General features: G+C 42.3%; 1 protein-coding gene across 1 annotated transcript in view; it reads right to left on the bottom strand.

Annotated features, from left to right (window-relative positions):
- AVEN (apoptosis and caspase activation inhibitor) overlaps window positions 1-19,558 on the bottom strand; it is a 751,848-nt gene that overhangs the window by 3,006 nt on the left and 729,284 nt on the right. The window contains exon 4 of the mRNA XM_069732415.1: window positions 114-209. Coding sequence (XP_069588516.1) covers window positions 114-209 — 96 coding nt within the window. The remainder of the gene's footprint in view (window positions 1-113; window positions 210-19,558) is intronic.

Below are 19,558 nucleotides of genomic sequence, written 5' to 3'. Positions count from 1 at the left end.
GCTCAGGAATTGGTTATTATAAGATGAATAAGATCTACCATAATCTAATCTTGGAAATGATTGCACATTAATGAATATCTTCTTACCTTTGCTCAGAATAAAGTGGGAGTTACCTGAACAAGATCAGCTTCCACATTCAGTCGCAGATGAAGAGGCAGGTTATGCAGAGCGCTCACTAGAGACTGGGGATCCAAATAAAGATAGGAATCCTGTATGGGGAGATGATGGCAGGAGTTACACACATGTAGCGACACCACACATTCGTGTGCAGGTCTAGTCAGTGATGAATAAGAGTATGGATGGCAATCCAAGGTTAAATGATACTTCAGAGACAACTATTTATTTTAATTATGTCATATAGTTAAGGATAGGGTGACACAGCGTGGTCGCAGCAACACCCATCATGTGACCAAGGATGGTACATCGAAGTGCAATACAACTGAAAGAACTCGCATTGCAACCCTGAGATTACTGCGACAAGCAAGTCGCAAAACATCCAACGAGGTCTGACTTCTTGTGACTTTCTTGTCGAGGTAACCTCAGGGCTGCAACAAAACACATTTACTGTGAATAGCAGTGAACTATGGTCTTGTGACAGGTGTCGTGGCCAAGGTCATCATGTAGCCATAGAATGAAGAAATCACTGCACTCGTATGTTGAAGTTGCTTGAACAAGTGTAAAGTTTTATTCACAAGTGAAAGTTCATGTTGAAGCGATAGGCAAAATAACGTTTCGGCCAACTCGTGGCCTTGTTCACAATATCAGTAAAAACAAGTAAGGCAGGTAGGGCGGAGGTAGAAAACAAAACAAAGTATGCCGACGGATAAGAACAATGAACATACCCAGAGAATATACTTGTGGTGAATTGTTTAGAGTACTGGATGGCTAGGATAATTTTGGTTCTTATCCGTCGGCATACTTTGTTTTGTTTTCTACCTCCGCCCTACCTGCCTTACTTGTTTTTACCTTTGCCCAATATGCCTCATTGGGACCACAGGGTTTAGTTACCCTCCTCTTGCTTTATTGGTGGAATTCAGTCTATGTTTTTATCTTTTTGATCGGACCTCTTCAACATAACTCCATTGACATGCATTCGCCCAAATGTGTATATACTCTTGTTATTTGTACATATGTATATTTGTATATTGTCTGATTTTTGCTTCTCTTTTTTTTTGTTTAACCGCAGCGATATTGTGAACAAGGCCACGAGTTGGCCGAAACGTTATTTTGCCTATCGCTTCAACATGAACTTTCACTTGTGAATAAAACTTTACACTTGTTCAAGCAACTTCAACATACGAGTGCAGTGATTTCTTCATTCTATGGTTTATGGGACTTTTATGACCCGTTCACTAGCACCGTGACTCACTACTGTCGAGTGCTAGCTTTCGTCATTTACATCATGTAGCCATAGTCTAAAGGGAACCTCACAGAGGATTGATCATACTGCTCAAACCTGGCTGCACCAGGTATATTATTCTCTGAAACGATACGCTGTTCCAGAGACAATATACTATGAAGGTCTTCCCAGAGCCACTGCAGGTCTCTTCCTTGCGAGTACATAGGGAGAGACTTGTCAATCACCTCTAGTAGCACTGGGTAGAACCGTCCAAGAGAGGAGCGGGACAAGTTTACTGTCCGAATATGGCCAGATCTTCAAAGTATAATTTATGTGAAACACCAAAGCATTTCATGGAATTATATACCGGCAATCATGTAGCAATGCATGAGCAGCATGAATAACCTGACAAGTTTAATGGGTAATCTGGTAAAAAAATAAATAAATTAATAGAGGTGGCCCATCTGTTAGGAACTCTTAATTATTAATAAGAGTAAAAACCAACACAAAGAGTGTTTCAGGGCCTGGAATACCATGTACACTGTACAGTAAATCTATACATATGGGATACACAGGTAGCAGTCACTTGATGCTTCAGAGGGCTCCAAAGTCCCTTTGCTACAAAAAACAGCACCCACATTATACATAGTGCAAAGCATGGGGAGGCTGTTAAACATGCACTGGAGCTAAGGAGCTTCTTAACACCAAATACTACTAAATATGCCTTGTTGTGACAATGCAAAGGGACAGAAACCACTTTTATGATACTTGTCATTACAGCTCACTGTGATCCCCATGCAAAATGCAGCATTGTTTGTGAATTTTTATGTATTTTGTGGTGATTTTACAATAGTCTAGATGTGAATAAATCCCTAAAGTCATTAAATATTAATGATAGTCCACTCTACATGGTACTAGTACCATTATGTTCACTGACACCCACATTAAACCTTAAAGTGAATGTCTAAATTTCTTTCTGCAAGAGCTTGCCTCTTCTGACCCTCAGCTACGTGCTTGCCAGGGGGACAGTGAACACCTGAAGATTGACAGTTCAGATCTACGACAAGGTGGCACCGCTGTTGTGAACTGTGCATCAGAGGAGTGCATGGGAACTGAAGCTGGCCAAATTCAGTTTTTTGACCAGTTTCATGGAAAAGCTTGACAGACAAAACAGATTACTTGCAAGTGTGCGCTCCTTGTTTAGAAAACCGTACACATCTGATAGACTGGCAAAAGGAACTAAACCAGCAGTGAGCTGTAAAGTCTAAAAAAAATCACTCTGTAGAGAATTTTTAATAAGATAGAAATTGCAACATTGCTTGTTTATACACAAAAATATTGCATTTTTACCCATTTAAGAAATTGTGCCAACCCTCTTTAAAGTTCTGCAACATGTTAGGGTAATGTGAACAACTGACAAAATGAAACAACAAATATCAATTACAGGTGCTTCTCACAAAAATAAGATTATCATCAAAAAGTGAATATATTTCAGTTCTTCAATACAAAAAGTGAAACTCATATATTATAAAGAGTCATTACAAACAAAGTAATCTATTTCAAGTGTTTATTTCTGGTAATGTTGACGATTATGGCTTACAGCCAATGAAAACCCAAAAGTCATTACCTCAGTAAGTTATAATACTTTGTAACACCAGCTTGGAAAATGAATCTAAAATAAGAAATGTTGGCCTACTGAAATGTATGTTCAGTAATTGCACTCAATACTTGGTCAGGGCTTCTTTTGCATCAATTACTGCATCAATGCGGTGTGGAAAGGAGGCGATCAGCTTGTGGCACTGCTGAGGTGATATGGAAGCCCAGGTTGCTTTGATAACAGCCTTCAGCTCATCTGCATTGTTGGGTCTAGTGTCTCTCATCTTCCTCTTGACAATATCCCATAGATTCTCTATGGGGTTAAGGTCAGGCGAGTTTGCTGGCCAATCAAGCACAGTGATACTGTTGTTTTTAAACCATTTTAAACCAGGTATTGGTTCTTTTGGCAGTGTGGACAGGTGCCAAGTACTGCTGGAGAATGAAATTTCCATCTCCACAAAGCTTGCCAGCAGAGGGAAGCTTGAAGCACTCTAAAATTTCCTGGTAGACGGCTGCGCTGACTTTGATCTTGATAAGACACAGTGGCCCTACACCAGCAGATGACATGGCTCCCCAAACCATCACTGATTGTGGAAACTTCACACTAGACCTAAAGCAACTTGGATTGTGTGCCTCTCCACTCTTCCTCCAGACTCTGGGACCTTGATTTCCAAATGAAATGCAAAATTTACTTTCATCTGAAAACACCACCTTGGACCACTGAGCAACAGTCCAGTTCTTTTTCTCCTTGGCCCAGGTAAGACGCTTCTGGCTTTGTCTATTGGTTATGACTGGCTTGACACAAGGAATGCAACACTTGTAGCCCATGTCCTCTTGGATACGTCTGTGTATGGTGGCTCTTGAAGCAATGACTCCAGCAGCAGTATACTACTTGTGAATCTGAACCAATTTTTTGAATGGCCTTTTCTTAATCCTTTCAAGACTGCAGTTATCCCGGTTGCTTGTGCACCTTTTTCTACCACATTTTTTCCTTTAACTAAACTTTCCATTAATATACTTGCAAACAGCAGCCAACTTCTTTAGCAATGACCTTTTGTGGCTCCTCCTCTTTGTGGAGTGTGTCAATGACTGCCTTCTGGACATCGGTCAAGTCAGCAGTCTTCCCCATGATTGCGGAGCCTACTGAAACAAACTAAGTGTTAAGGACCGGCGGAACGCTCCAAGTATAGATGATATGAAACTAGGTGCGTTCGCAGTCCGAGGTCCACTGTCATGATTCCAATGGCAGGGAATCACAAAAGGACAAGCACCAACGAGCTCTAGGGTGATGGAACCTGAGCTGACCGCGACCCTAAACCTGAACACACAAATAACAATAGCCGGGGAACGTGCCTACGTTGATCCTAGACGTCTCGCACCAGCCGAAGATCTAACTTCCCCTATTAGAAGAAACACAGACCTCTCTTGCCTCCAGAGAAATACCCCACAGAAATAGCAGCCCCCCACATATAATGACGGTGAAATGAGAGGAAGGCACATACACAGTATGAAAACAGATTCAGCAAAATGAGGCCCGCTAAAACTAGATAGCAGAGGATACAAAAGTAAACTGCGTGGTCAGCAAAAAACCCTTCAAAAAACCATCCTGTAATTACTTGAACTCATGTTCCAACTCATGGAACATGAGGAGCAATTACAGCCCACTAAAGCAACCAGCAGCAAAGAGACAACTATATGCAAGCTGGACAAGACAAAAATAAAGCAAATCGTGGAACAAGAAAATCAAAACTTAGCTTTTCCTGAAGATTACTGAAGCCAGAAGCTGAGGTAACAAAAAACACTCTGATAACCTTGATAGCCGGCGGGGAAATGACAAGAAAGCCTGGTTAAATAGGAAACTCCCAAATCCTAATAGAACAGGTGGACACCAGAGACAGCAGAACACAAATCACCCAGTACCATCAGTAACCACCAGAGGGAGCCAAAAACAGAACTCACAACAGTACCCCCCCTTGAGGAGGGGTCACCGAACCCTCACGAGAACCACCAGGGCGACCAGGATGAGCCCTATGAAAAGCGCGGACCAAATCATCAGCATGAACATCAGAGGCAACCACCCAAGAATTATCCTCCTGACCATAACCCTTCCACTTGACCAAATATTGGAGTTTCCGTCTGGAAACACGAGAATCCAAGATCTTCTCCACAACATACTCCAATTCTCCCTCCACCAGCACCGGAGCAGGAGGCTCAAGCGAAGGAACAACAGGTACCTCATACCTCCGCAACAACGACCGATGGAACACTTTATGAATAGCAAACGATGTCGGGAGATCCAAACGAAACGACACAGGGTTAAGAATTTCCAAGATCCTATAAGGACCGATGAACCGAGGCTTGAACTTAGGAGAAGAGACCTTCATAGGAACAAAACGAGAAGACAACCACACCAAGTCCCCAACACGAAGTCGAGGACCCACGCGGCGACGGCGATTAGCAAACTGCTGAGCCTTCTCCTGGGACAACTTCAAATTGTCCACCACATGACTCCAAATTCGATGCAACCCATCTACCACCATGTCCACTCCAGGATAATCAGAAGGCTCCACCTGACCAGAGGAAAAACGAGGATGAAACCCCGAATTACAAAAGAAAGGAGAAACCAAGGTAGCAGAACTAGCCCGATTATTAAGGGCAAACTCGGCCAGCGGCAAAAAGGTAACCCAGTCATCCTGATCAGCAGAAACAAAACACCTCAAATAAGTTTCCAAGGTCTGATTAGTTCGCTCCGTCTGGCCATTCGTCTGAGGATGGAATGCAGACGAAAAGGACAAATCAATGCCCATCTTAGCACAGAACGTCCGCCAAAATCTAGACACAAACTGGGATCCCCTGTCAGAAACGATGTTCTCCGGAATCCCATGCAAACGAACCACATTCTGGAAAAACAGAGGGACCAACTCAGAGGAGGAAGGCAACTTAGGCAAGGGTACAAGATGAACCATTTTAGAAAAGCGGTCACACACAACCCAGATGACAGACATTTTTTGAGAGACAGGGAGATCCGAAATAAAGTCCATGGAAATGTGCGTCCAAGGCCTCTTCGGGATAGGCAAAGGTGACAACAATCCACTGGCTCGAGAACAGCAAGGCTTAGCCCGAGCACAAACCCCACAAGACTGCACAAAAGAACGCACATCCCTCGACAAGGAAGGCCACCAAAAAGACCTGGCCACCAAGTCTCTAGTACCAAATATTCCAGGATGACCTGCCAACGCAGAAGAATGGACCTCAGAGATGACTCTACTGGTCCAACTATCCGGAACAAACAGTCTCTCAGGCGGACAACGATCAGGTTTACCCGCCTGAAACTCCTGCAAAGCACGTCGCAAGTCTGGGAAGACGGCCGACAAAATCACCCCATCCCTAAGGATACCAGTGGGCTCAGAATTTCCAGGGGAGTCAGGCACAAAACTCCTAGAAAGAGCATCCGCCTTCACATTCTTTGAACCTGGCAGGTATGAAACCACAAAATTGAAACGAGAGAAAAACAGTGACCAACGAGCCTGTCTAGGATTCAGACGCCTGGCAGACTCAAGGTAAATCAGATTTTTGTGATCAGTCAAGACCACCACACGATGTCTAGCACCCTCCAGCCAATGACGCCACTCCTCAAATGCCCACTTCATGGCCAAAAGTTCCCGATTACCCACATCATAATTCCGCTCAGCGGGCGAAAATTTTCTAGAAAAGAACGCATATGGCTTCATCACCGAGCAATCGGAGCTTCTCTGTGACAAAACCGCCCCCGCTCCAATCTCAGAAGCATCAACCTCAACTTGGAAAGGAAGCGAAGCATCAGGCTGACGCAACACAGGAGCAGAAGAAAACCGGCGTTTAAGTTCCCGAAAGGCCTCCACAACCGCAGGAGACCAATCAGCAACATCAGCACCCTTCTTAGTCAAATCCGTCAAAGGCTTAACAACACTAGAAAAATTAGTTATAAAACGACGATAGAAATTAGCAAAGCCTAAGAACTTCTGCAGACTCTTAAGAGATGCAGGCTGCGTCCAGTCACAAATAGCCCGAACCTTGACGGGATCCATCTCAATAGTAGAAGGGGAAAAAATATACCCCAAGAAAGAAATCTTCTGGACTCCAAAGAGACACTTTGAGCCCTTTACAAACAAGGAATTAGCCCGCAGGACCTGAAACACCTTACTGACCTGCTGAACATGAGACTCCCAGTCATCAGAAAAAACCAAAATATCATCCAAATACACAATCATAAATTTATCCAGATATTCACGGAAAATATAGTGCATAAAGGACTGGAAGACTGAAGGAGCATTAGAAAGTCCGAAAGGCATTACCAAATACTCAAAATGGCCCTCAGGCGTATTAAATGCGGTTTTCCACTCATCACCTTGCTTTATTCGTATAAGATTATACGCACCCCGAAGATCAATCTTAGTGAACCATTTAGCCCCCTTAATGCGAGCAAACAAATCAGTCAACAAAGGCAAAGGATACTGATATTTTACGGTAATCTTATTCAAAAGACGATAATCTATACAAGGCCTCAAGGACCCATCTTTTTTGGCCACGAAAAAAAAACCTGCTCCCAAAGGGGACGAAGATGGACGGATATGTCCCTTTTCCAAGGACTCCTTAACATAATCCCGCATAGCAGTATGCTCTGGCACTGACAGATTGAACAAACGACCTTTAGGAAATTTACTACCAGGAATTAAATCTATAGCACAATCGCAATCCCTGTGAGGAGGAAGCGAACTGAGCTTAGGCTCCTCAAAAACATCCCTATAATCAGACAAAAATACAGGAACCTCAGAAGGAGTAGATGAAGCGATAGAAATCGGAGGTGCATCATCATGAACCCCCTGACATCCCCAGCTTAACACAGACATTGTTTTCCAGTCAAGGACTGGATTATGAGTTTGTAACCATGGCAGACCAAGTACTAGAACATCATGTAAATTATACAATACCAGGAAGCGAATCACCTCCTGATGAACGGGAGTCATACGCATGGTCACTTGTGTCCAGTACTGAGGTTTATTCATAGCTAAAGGTGTAGAGTCAATTCCCTTCAAAGGAATAGGGACTTCCAGAGGCTCAAGACTAAACCCACATCGCTTGGCAAATGACCAATCCATAAGACTCAGGGCAGCGCCTGAATCTACATAGGCATCGACGGAAATGGATGATAATGAGCAAATCAGAGTCACAGACAGAATGAACTTAGACTGTAACGTACTAATGGCAACAGACTTATCAACCTTTTTTGTGCGTTTAGAGCATGCTGATATAACATGAGCTGAATCACCACAATAAAAGCACAACCCATTTTTCCGCCTATAGTTTTGCCGTTCACTTCTAGACTGAACTCTATCACATTGCATTGTCTCAAGTGCCTGTTCAGAAGACACCGCCAAATGGTGCACAGGTTTGCGCTCCCGTAAACGCCGATCAATCTGAATAGCCATAGTCATAGACTCATTCAGACCCGTAGGCGCAGGGAACCCCACCATAACATCTTTAATGGCCTCAGAAAGGCCATCTCTGAACTTTGCAGCCAGGGCGCACTCATTCCACTGAGTAAGCACTGACCATTTCCGAAATTTTTGACAATATATTTCTGCTTCATCTTGCCCCTGAGAGAGAGCTAATAAAGCTTTTTCAGCCTGAATCTCCTGGTTAGGTTCCTCATAGAGCAAACCCAATGCCAGAAAAAACGCATCCACATTAAGCAACGTAGGATCCCCTGGTGCCAATGCAAATGCCCAATTTTGAGGGTCACCCCGCAGGAAAGATATAATAATCTTAACCTGCTGAGCAGGGTCTCCAGAAGAGCGAGATTTCAAAGAAAGGAACAGCTTGCAATTGTTCCTAAAATTCAGAAAACTAGATCTATCTCCAGCAAAGAACTCTGGAATAGGAATTCTAGGTTCAGACATAGGAGCATGTACAACAAAATCTTGTATATTTTGAACCTTAGCAGCAAGATTATTCAAGCTGGAAGCTAAACTCTGGACGTCCATGATAAACAGCTAAGGTCAGAGCCATTCAAGGATTAAGAGGAGGAAAAAAAAAAATCAGCCTGGCTGCAATTAAGGCTAGGCAGCAACCTCAGAGGAGAGAAAAAAAAAAAAAACTTCCTCAGACTACTTTTCCTCCTACTTCAGCCCAAACATTTTGGCTGGCTATACTGTCATGATTCCAATGGCAGGGAATCACAAAAGGACAAGCACCAACGAGCTCTAGGGTGATGGAACCTGAGCTGACCACGACCCTAAACCTGAACACACAAATAACAATAGCCGGGGAACGTGCCTACGTTGATCCTAGACGTCTCGCACCAGCCGAAGATCTAACTTCCCCTATTAGAAGAAACACAGACCTCTCTTGCCTCCAGAGAAATACCCCACAGAAATAGCAGCCCCCCACATATAATGACGGTGAAATGAGAGGAAGGCACATACACAGTATGAAAACAGATTCAGCAAAATGAGGCCCGCTAAAACTAGATAGCAGAGGATACAAAAGTAAACTGCGCGGTCAGCAAAAAACCCTTCAAAAAACCATCCTGTAATTACTTGAACTCATGTTCCAACTCATGGAACATGAGGAGCAATTACAGCCCACTAAAGCAACCAGCAGCAAAGATACAATTATATGCAAGCTGGACAAGACAAAAATAAAGCAAAACGTGGAACAAGAAAATCAAAACTTAGCTTGTCCTGAAGATTACTGAAGCCAGAAGCTGAGGTAACAAAAAACACTCTGATAACCTTGATAGCCGGCGGGGAAATGACAAGAAAGCCCGGTTAAATAGGAAACTCCCAAATCCTAATAGAACAGGTGGACACCAGAGACAGCAGAACACAAATCACCCAGTACCATCAGTAACCACCAGAGGGAGCCCAAAAACAGAACTCACAACAGTCCACCGTGCAGGAAAAGACCCTGCTGCTAGTAAGACGGACTATATGGCGGTACTAAGTATACACACATGGGTTAACTTCACCCTGCGTGAAGGAAGCGATCCTGTTGCGTCACAGGACCGCAGTACCGCACATAGAGCGCAAGCAAGAAGGCAGCGAACTCAACCCCTACTCAGGATTGAAGTCCGATTAGACACTTGCTGGCACAACACCGCAACTGGGTGTGTAAGGAAACTAATAAATAGAAAATAAAGGCACGAGAGGGCGTGCGGTGCCGCACTGACGGATGCCACTAACCACCCAGGCTTGGGTAGGGAAGGCACAGAGGTAGCGCACGGCGCCGCACTGGCGGACACAGCAACTGGATGCTGTGATGTGTGTTACGTGCAGATGGCTAGTCGGGCGCTAGATAGCTACCAACATCCGCGAGCAGTCAACAACACTAGGGAGGGATACTTAGGAGCTTTCATCCATCGACATACATCCATCTACACACACACATTATCAAGACAATACTAGCGCATGGCCGTGCGGTCATGCGCAGTTTATATAGTTGCAGCACAGGAAGCAGCTACAGAAGTTTTGCCCTTTCAGGACCTGCCAAGAGGACCAATGGGATGTGCTGCAGTGCCTGAGCATGTGACCCTCGATCTCCAACGGGAGATCTTGCCCTGGGCATGCTCAGTGTGTGCAAATAAGGACTTAGTCCCAGAGAAGCCCGCTCACCGCAGATCAGTGCAGGGTACAACAGGAGAGCCAGAAAAGGCAGCAGTAACCCCCTGCACAGAATCAGTCCCAGCAAGACGCTGGGAGCGGCGCCTCCGCTGAGCAGAGCCCACTGCGGCCGAAGCAGAATGGGAGACCGCAGCAGACACGGATCGAGATTCCCCCTGTGCAGCAGAGGAAACTCGACTCCTAACACTAAGGGATCTTTTTAAATCCTTACGAAGTCTTTGCAGGTGTTTTTTGTTAATTATTCTAATTTACTGAGATAATGACTTTTGGGTATTCATTGGCTGTAAGCCATAGCCATCAAGATTAACAGAAATAAACACTGTAATGATTCTATATAATATATGAGTTTCACTTTTTGTATTGAAGAACTGAAATAAATTCACTTTTTGATGATATTTTAATTTTGTGAGAAGCACCTGTAAATTGGTGTAAACATAATATAATTAGTAGTTTAAAGTGCCACTCTTTCGTTTTTTTCCATTATTTTACTGTTGGAGTGGTGTCACTAAGTTCCCTGCCCATAATATTATACTTTCCATCTGCGTATCGTTCCACTGTTTGATAGGTGAGTTGGAAGTCACAACTCAATAAAAGTCTATGACCGATGAAATGATAACAGAACAAGGCTCTCAAAGACTTGCATTCAGACCCTGAGACCTTTACTTTTGACTTCCGATCAGTCAGAAGCGGTGATCACAAGATGGCAGATTGGCGCAGGGAAGAACTTAAAAGTATATTACTAGGGCAAGGGATCATGGATTAGTGCCACCACTCCACCACTGAAATAAAAAAAGAAATGCTGGGGTGGTGCTTTTATGAATGTCATAACACTGATTTCACATTGATGATTGTCTGTAAAGTAAAAACTTCTACCAAATACTGAAATAAAAGTATAAAAGTTATAAACAAGTACAGAAATCTAAAAGGGTTATGAACTGCTGGGTCATTAAAGGACTGTATGAGGTCTGAAAACACCTCTATAGATTCAGCAATACCGTAATAATTGGAAAGAGAAGGCTTCAATCTTCAGTTCTTGAAGGTTGGGAAAAATCCAACCTGTGTGTTCTTTTATGGTCAGGGGTGGGGAACCTTTTTTATGCCAAAGTCCATTTGAATATTTATACCATCATTTGAGGGCCATACAAAATTATCAACTTAAAAATTATTCCATTATATTTGGTCAAAATGTCATTAACTTAACCCTAATGTGATGGATGGAGCTGCTTCTCATTGACAAGACTGTTGTATGCATAAGATATGAGAGACACCGAAACTGCTGTATATACATCACATAGCAGACTCAGACAGTGGTATATACATCACATAGGAGACACAGACTGCTGTATACACCACATAGGAGCCACTGAGACTATTGTATACATAACAAAGGATACAATGAGGCTGGAATATATACATAACATAGGAGACTGGAGCTGGTGTTTACACATCACATAAGAGACAGACTGGTGTACATTCATTCCACAGGAGCAGGACCCAAGCACAGTTACTCCCCCTACAAAGAACATCCTGATGCTGGAACTAGCCAGCATCATGATGTAATCCAGGAATATGTGAGCCATGGCGTTCAGTAGTGAATATTACATGTATGTGCCCACACTCTTGGATTAAATTAAAGCATCAGCAGCCCAAGCATTTTGGCCCATTGGAAAGCTGCCTGAGGGCCAAAGCAAATGATGCCACAGGCTGCAAACAGCCTGGAGCCCAGAGGCTCCCTACCTCTGCTCTATGTATTCCAATAATAATGACCACAAACATTCCAATTGCTATGAAGACGAGGAAGAATAAAAACTTGGGTTGTGCAAATCTAGTAATGTCCCTAAATAGTTATCACTTAAAAGCAAGATATGTAATTAATAAATCAATTGTAAATAATTCTTACTGGATGAAATATGAAAAATAAAAAATGTTCAAACTTCAAACCCACCTGCTGTGATAATGTAAGAATTGTTTTTATATTTATAAATAATTCATTAAATGTAAGTTTTATGTTAAAATACAGTTCATTAGATCTTAAGAAATCTAAGCTATAGCATGTAAGTAAATACAAATACTGTACATTAGAGATGGACACAGACAAAAGAGGGCCCCTGTGCGAGAACAATAAATGGGATCTTTGCAGACCAATAATGTGTATGTGACAGAAGCTGCTTGTTGCTTTGGAAGTGGGCCCTATACCTCTTGAGACCCAGTGTGGCTGCCATGCCTACCCCTGAAATATGTGGGATTAATGAAAACTGCTTCAGTAAAATGGCTCTGTAGAGATTACTACAGTAACGGATACACTTAGTGCTATGTTCTAAGGGAAATTATGCAGGTTTTTCATCCCGATTACTGGATGGAAAATCCACAGAGGAATACAATAGCAGGAAAGGAGGGATTTTAACACATTCTTGGCTTGTTGCACAGAGGTGGATTCAACTCGTCAGATACTCCGGATTCATCAAGAGGTGTGCTTGACTCCCCTATGCCCCGTCATCAAGATCGGCAATAAAATTGCTGGTCTTGATGAATTGGGGCCTCTGTGTCATCTTACTGCTACTAAAATAATCCAATAAATAGTAAAATAGGACAACATTTTGGTGCAAAATAATATTATAGATTTATAATAGACACTCTAAAAATTTGTGAAAAGCATGAATCACATTTTTTTGGTGTGTCTCAATTTGCACTGTCTAGAAGTTCACCGCTTTTAGTAAATTTCCCTCAATTAAACACAAGCCAGCCACGCCAATTTTTGAGCAAAAAAAAAGGCAAAAGTGTCTAATTTTTAGTGCAATCCTACAGTAAAAGTGGTGAAAATTTGAATTTGTGGCGCATTTTACTATTAGAATCTGTTGTAAATGCAATGGTAATACGCTAAATGTAATTTTGTTTAACCCCTTAGTGACAGAGCCAATTTGGTACTTAATGACCGAGCCAATTTTTACAATTCTGACCACTGTCCCTTTATGAGGTTATAACTCTGGAACGTTTTAAAGGGACTCTGTCACCTGAATTTGGCGGGACTGGTTTTGGGTCATATGGGCGGAGTTTACGGGTGTTTGATTCACCCTTTCCTTACCCGGCTGCATGCTGGCTGCAATATTGGATTGAAGTTCATTCTCTGTCCTCCATAGTACACGCCTGCGCAAAGCAATCTTGCCTTGTGCAGGCGTGTACTATGGAGGACAGAGAATGAACTTAAATCCAATATTGCAGCCAGCATGCAGCCAGCGGGTAAGGAAAGGGTGAATCAAACACCCGAAAACTCCGCCCATATGACCCAAAACCAGTCCCGCCAAATTCAGGTGACAGGTTCCCTTTAAAGGATCCCGCTGATTCTGAGATTGTTTTTTTGTGACATATTGTACTTCATGATAGTGGTAAAATTTCTTCGATATTACTTGCCATTATTTATGAAAAAAAACGGACATATGGCGAAAATTTTTAAAATTTTGCAATTTTCAAACTTTGTATTTTTATGTCTTTAAATCAGAGAGACCCCGGAGAAAATCGGACTCTGGGGGGCGCTATTTACTTTTTCAACAGCGCCGTTAATTAATGGTGCTGTGGTTTAAGTACCCTTAACCGCCGCCGTTAAAAGGCGTATCGGCGGTCGTTAAGCGGTTAAAGGGGTTGTCCACTATTGAACAACTTGTTATGAACAGTTAAAGTGTTCATCATAAAATAAAAAAATAAACAAACATATACTTACCAGCAACGTTCCACTTATGTCAGTTTGTCATGGGACTACTTGGATCTTGGACCGCTGCAGCCAATAAACAACAGGTAATCAGTTGCCATCTTTACTAGTTCATCAGAGTGATCTTCTGCTCTGATGAAGTACTAAAAGCTGCAGCCAACTGGGAACCAGCCAGGTGATTAAAGCTGCCCACCCCACAGGCACAATCTCCTGCATAACAAACTTGTATATCACAGATTTTCAGAGAAAGGCATAGTCTAAAGCACGGCCGGGGATGAGATGAGTAATCCAAGTGGCATGTACCTGCCTGCTTAGCTACATTGTCAGGTCTTTCCTCATGTGTGTATAGGGAGAAACCTTTTAGTCTAGTTGAGTTGGTGGGGAGGAAACATATATGTTTGATTCTTGCTACCCAAGGATGTCGAGTTTGGGTCAGGAGACCGATGGCCGGTCAGTGCACTGCAGTCCATACTCTGATCACAAAGCACGGATGTGTGAATCCGGCCTAAAGGGAAGCTGTGTATCAGAAAGAAAGTCAGGAATTAAACAGTTTAAAAAATTCAAGTTGTAATAGAAGGAGCTTAGGAGTTTAATGACAAAAAGTTTAAAAAGACAAAAAAGCAATCCTTATTGTTATTAGCCCATTTAATTGCAAATTTGTATTTTTGCTATAAGATTTTTAGAACGTTTTTGTCCCAAAAAACATATACTATGATCACTTAACTTGTTCCTATACAGCAGAGTAACAGCATTGCAATAACAGGGGAATATGTTTATCTGTGTTCTTTTGTCAGTAAATTCCACTGTATCGGCTAAATCAGAGCACGGTCACCATGCCTGACTTGGCCACCCTTATGTGGTTGGAACAGAACACAAAAGGAACTCTCAAAACTTTTACCGATTCCAGAAGTGTGATGCACATTGGTCACACGTCGGGCGTCAGTAAATGAGAAGGCTCTAGAGCTGAGCCCACGACACACATGGTTGATTCTGGCTTTATTATACATGTATGTTTAGTTATTACCTTATTCCGCTCCTAGCAAAGCATTAACATTTATATTAACAGTGGGAGGATTAATTCTTAATTAAGGATGCAGAAATCTACTATTAGTACAGTATATGCATATACTTTCAGCTTATCCAGCATTATCTTTGGCCCCCAAACAGTTCATATAATAATTTCTATTAAAATACAATAGTAAGATTTAAATGGACACAGATAAAGCACTAGGAATTATACGAGGAGCCAGTTTCACACATCTATGAAACACAAACTGTGGTCACATCCAAAAACCAAACCTGACCACTGGGTCTGTGTATACCTTAGTAGTTAGGCAGCTGGGCCACGTATTCTGATCAGAGTGCGGTCTGTGGACACAAATCGTGTGAAAGCAGCCTGAAGCCACATTTATATATCCAGGTGTCCGTACCATAAACCAGCCTTACTTGAACGCAACAGACTCATATGTGGCCTTTTAGTTCAGGTTAGAAGATCCAAGGCTGTGTAAACAGGTATGGGGATGCTCGCAATCAGCTTGTCTCTAACACTTCATCCACGGGGCCTAGCCCCCTATACTCACCATTAGTTTTCTTGGTGATTTGAGCCGTTACATCCTGCAGAGTGTTTAATAGGCTGCAGTCTCTCTGACTGAAGAGTCGAATGCGCGGATTACCCAAATTGGTCGTGTCGCGGTGCATGTCCTCTAAGATCTTGATCACCTTATCTACAGTATCACAGTCTCTGGGTTCTCTGAACATGACAATCTCTAAAGCCTCTCTATCCAACGTCAGCAAGGTTATCTCTGCGTTGGGCAGGTGTCATGAGGTGCATTTGTAACAAACCCTTTAGATGTTCGACCCAGTCCCACATCAGTAAATTGTCACCCTATGCTTTGGTCTGTTGCGGAGCATAGCTCCGAAGGAGGAAGAAGTTCCCTGTGGCCTCGGTTACTGACTGATATGCCATCTCTGCACTGGAATTTTGCATCCTGCCAACTACTCCAAGTGTAAACAGGAACAGGGATACAACAGTGCAGAGAATGTAGACTCAGTGGTAACTCCGAACAACAAGAATTTATTCAATAACAGAAACCAGTGCGGTGCCTAGGTCACAATGCCCAAAGGGAAAGGCACAATGGAAAGACCAAGTTATTTTACAATGGAAATAGAACAATTCACTTATACAGGGTTTTTCTCACAACTGAAATCACATTCTTCTACACTTCTACTTTGAATAAACAACTGTAATAGTCAATCATGTATTGGTCCTAATGTACTAGGCTACAGTACATCTCCGTTAGCTTCGGGCTGGTCACTGTGGTCACCCTTTCTCTCACTCTTTCTACAGTACCAAATGCTGTGCTGGCCCTAACGGGGGTCACGGATGCTACCCCTTTAGGCCGCAAGTCCCTGGCCGATAACTTGTTCAAATCACCCGTCACACAGACCGCCTCGGTTCCCTGAAGTGTGGGGTCCTGGTCATCTCTGTACTGGAAGTCCACACCTTGCATAGCAGCTCACACAATTCTCCCTGTCCTGTTATACTCTCATATGGTTTAAGGTCCACACACTTGTTTTAGGCCCCAGTCGCTCATCTCTGGCTCCATTCTCTTGCTTCGGCTCTCTTAGTTATGGGTACTCGGCTCTGGTGCTGGCCAATCATCTCTGGTTCGCTTGCCTCATGCTTTGCAGTACCAATGATGGCCATAAGCCAACTCAACTACTTCACACATCTGTCCTGTTACAGGTTCAGCTAATGACTCTGCCCCTCTCCTGCCCTCCTGGGCCTTTTAAAATACCTAACTGTGACACAGCTATCAACTGACCTGGTGTTGCCTCTCATCCCTCCCTATCAGAACCACATGCTGGCCTCTACCGTTCCTGTTGGTGCAATTCTCTGTGCTTGCCCTTTTCTTATGATCTTTGACCAGCAGATAGCGGATTTCGCTTGCAGACACTGTTATACATTAATTGTGCAGTGTTCTCACTTTTCCATCTCCTCACAGCTGGTCCATGCGTCACGAACCACATCACATAGACATGTGAATGCAGCCTTAGGGCAAGGCCAGCCATCTAGAAACACATGAATGGAACAGGCAACTATCTCCTAAATATCTAAAAGAGAGAAAAGTGATTTAAGCATTCTAACCACTGCTTTATGGCTTGTCCACCATTGAGGACAATTTTTTAAATTTATTACTTAAATGCATGTATTTAGAGATAAAAATATTTTTTCCAATTGGATTTCATTAAAATGTTGTACTGTTTGCATTGTATAGACTCTGCATTGCACTGGAGGTCCCTTCCAACTCTACCATTCATAATTCTATGATTCTTATAGGTCTTTTTCTGAGCTCCTCTCAAAATGAGTTACAGTCACAAACCACATCAAGGTTGAATAAGTGGAGAAACAAAAAGTCCAAACATCTCAAACAAGTTGTTAGAGTATCTGGAATAAAGACTAGAGGGTCTGGATCCAGGTAAAAAGAAAACCAAAACAACAACGGCAGAACTTTATTCTGAAGTTGTAGAGTTTTTTTTGCTTTTAAAAAATCCAGAACAAATTGTGTTTGGTGATGCAACTAAAAAAAACATCAACTTTGGAGTTTCTCCCTCCCCGGTATTTACTGTAGGGCTAAATAATTTTGTAAGTCAGGGAGGAAAGTGAATAGCGGCACCAGTGTTAAAACATGTAATCCTTTGTACAGAGAAGTTGAGCTGGATTATAGAGCCTTTATCAGCATAAATGTCCAATTTGGAGCTTAGCATACAGCTCTGGCAAAAATTAAGAGACCACCACATCAAAACCCTGTCATGGGCGGCCCAATCTCCAGACCTGAAACCCACTGAAAACCTCTGGAATGTAATCAAGAGGATGATGGATAGTCACAAGCCATCAAACAAAGAAGAACTGCTTACATTTTTGCGCCAGAAGCAGTGTGAAAGACTGGTGGCAAGCATGCCAAGACGCATGAAATCTGTGATTTAAAATCATGGTTATTCCACAAAATATTGATTTCTGAACACTTCCTGAGTTAAAACATTAGTATCGTTGTCTCTAAATGATTCTGAACTCGTTTTCTTTGCATTATTTGAGGTCTGAAAGCCCTGTTTTGTTTTGTTTTTATTTTGACCACCCCCCCTTCGTCAGGGGGACTTAGATCCGAAACGCGCGTCGGGGTGCGCATCACGGGACCTGGCTGACCCTCTCATTAAGGTATATTGTGTGCATACCCCTTGCTGTCTTATACCGTGTACCTCTTTGCCTACTTTGCTGCGGGACTCCTGTTGCATCTTCTGTGGAGCACGCTATACATTGTATTACACTGCACAATTAAGGCACTTGTGGACATCAGGTGTTGCGGTATTGGCATCAGATCTTGGCTTTTTCTCATATATATTGACAGCTTCTGCTTTTGCGATATTTGCACAAAATATGTGGAATTTGGCGTTGAGGTATCGGTATTAGATCTGGGCTTTTCTACATACATATTGGTAGCCTTTACTTTTGCTATATTTGCTATATTTGCACAGTATAGGTTTTTTTCACTATTGCATATCCAGCCTTGAGATATTGGCACTAGATCTAGGCTTCGTTACATATATATTGGTAGCTTTCAATTTTGCCATATTTGCACAGTATTGGTTTTAGAATTTAGTTCATTACACCAGTTCGTAGTATTTGGCATTTGCACTTATTGCACTTTATATTGGTTCATTATATATTTTAGCATCCAATTTTTTTGCACATTTTTTATAGGTGATACATGTTTTTAGGCTTAGGCTTATATACACCAGTATTTCCTTGCCTTTTGTCACTTTGCACTTTATTTTTTACCTTATATATTACGTACACCATAGATTGAGGCATACTGTGAGGCATATCACGACCTACATTATATGAGGTCGATATATAATAGTGGCCTTTAATACCTGATACCCCGCACTTTACATATTGCAAATTGCACATTTTTACCATCTTGATGATAAATACTGCCAAGTTTTTTTGAATTTCTATTGTTATATAGTTTTATTTTTCTTGGGGCTGCACTAACCTAGAATTTGAATCTATATATATAATTGGGTCAGTCCTTATTTTCTTTTCTTTTTAAAAATTGTAATCAATTATGTAATTATATTTCCTGTCTTGTTATGCGCACAAATTGTTATATTATTTTACCTGCCAATCAGATATAATAAAGGCATTTTTTTCATATCCTTGTCGTGGTCACTTTCTCTGGGTGTGTCTATATATTGGCT

This window comes from Ranitomeya imitator, chromosome 1 (assembly GCF_032444005.1).
Source record: "Ranitomeya imitator isolate aRanImi1 chromosome 1, aRanImi1.pri, whole genome shotgun sequence".
In the NCBI taxonomy this organism is placed as follows: Eukaryota; Metazoa; Chordata; class Amphibia; order Anura; family Dendrobatidae; genus Ranitomeya; species Ranitomeya imitator.
Note: the sequence above shows the minus strand (reverse complement) of the source record. Positions and strands in the feature narration are given on the sequence as shown.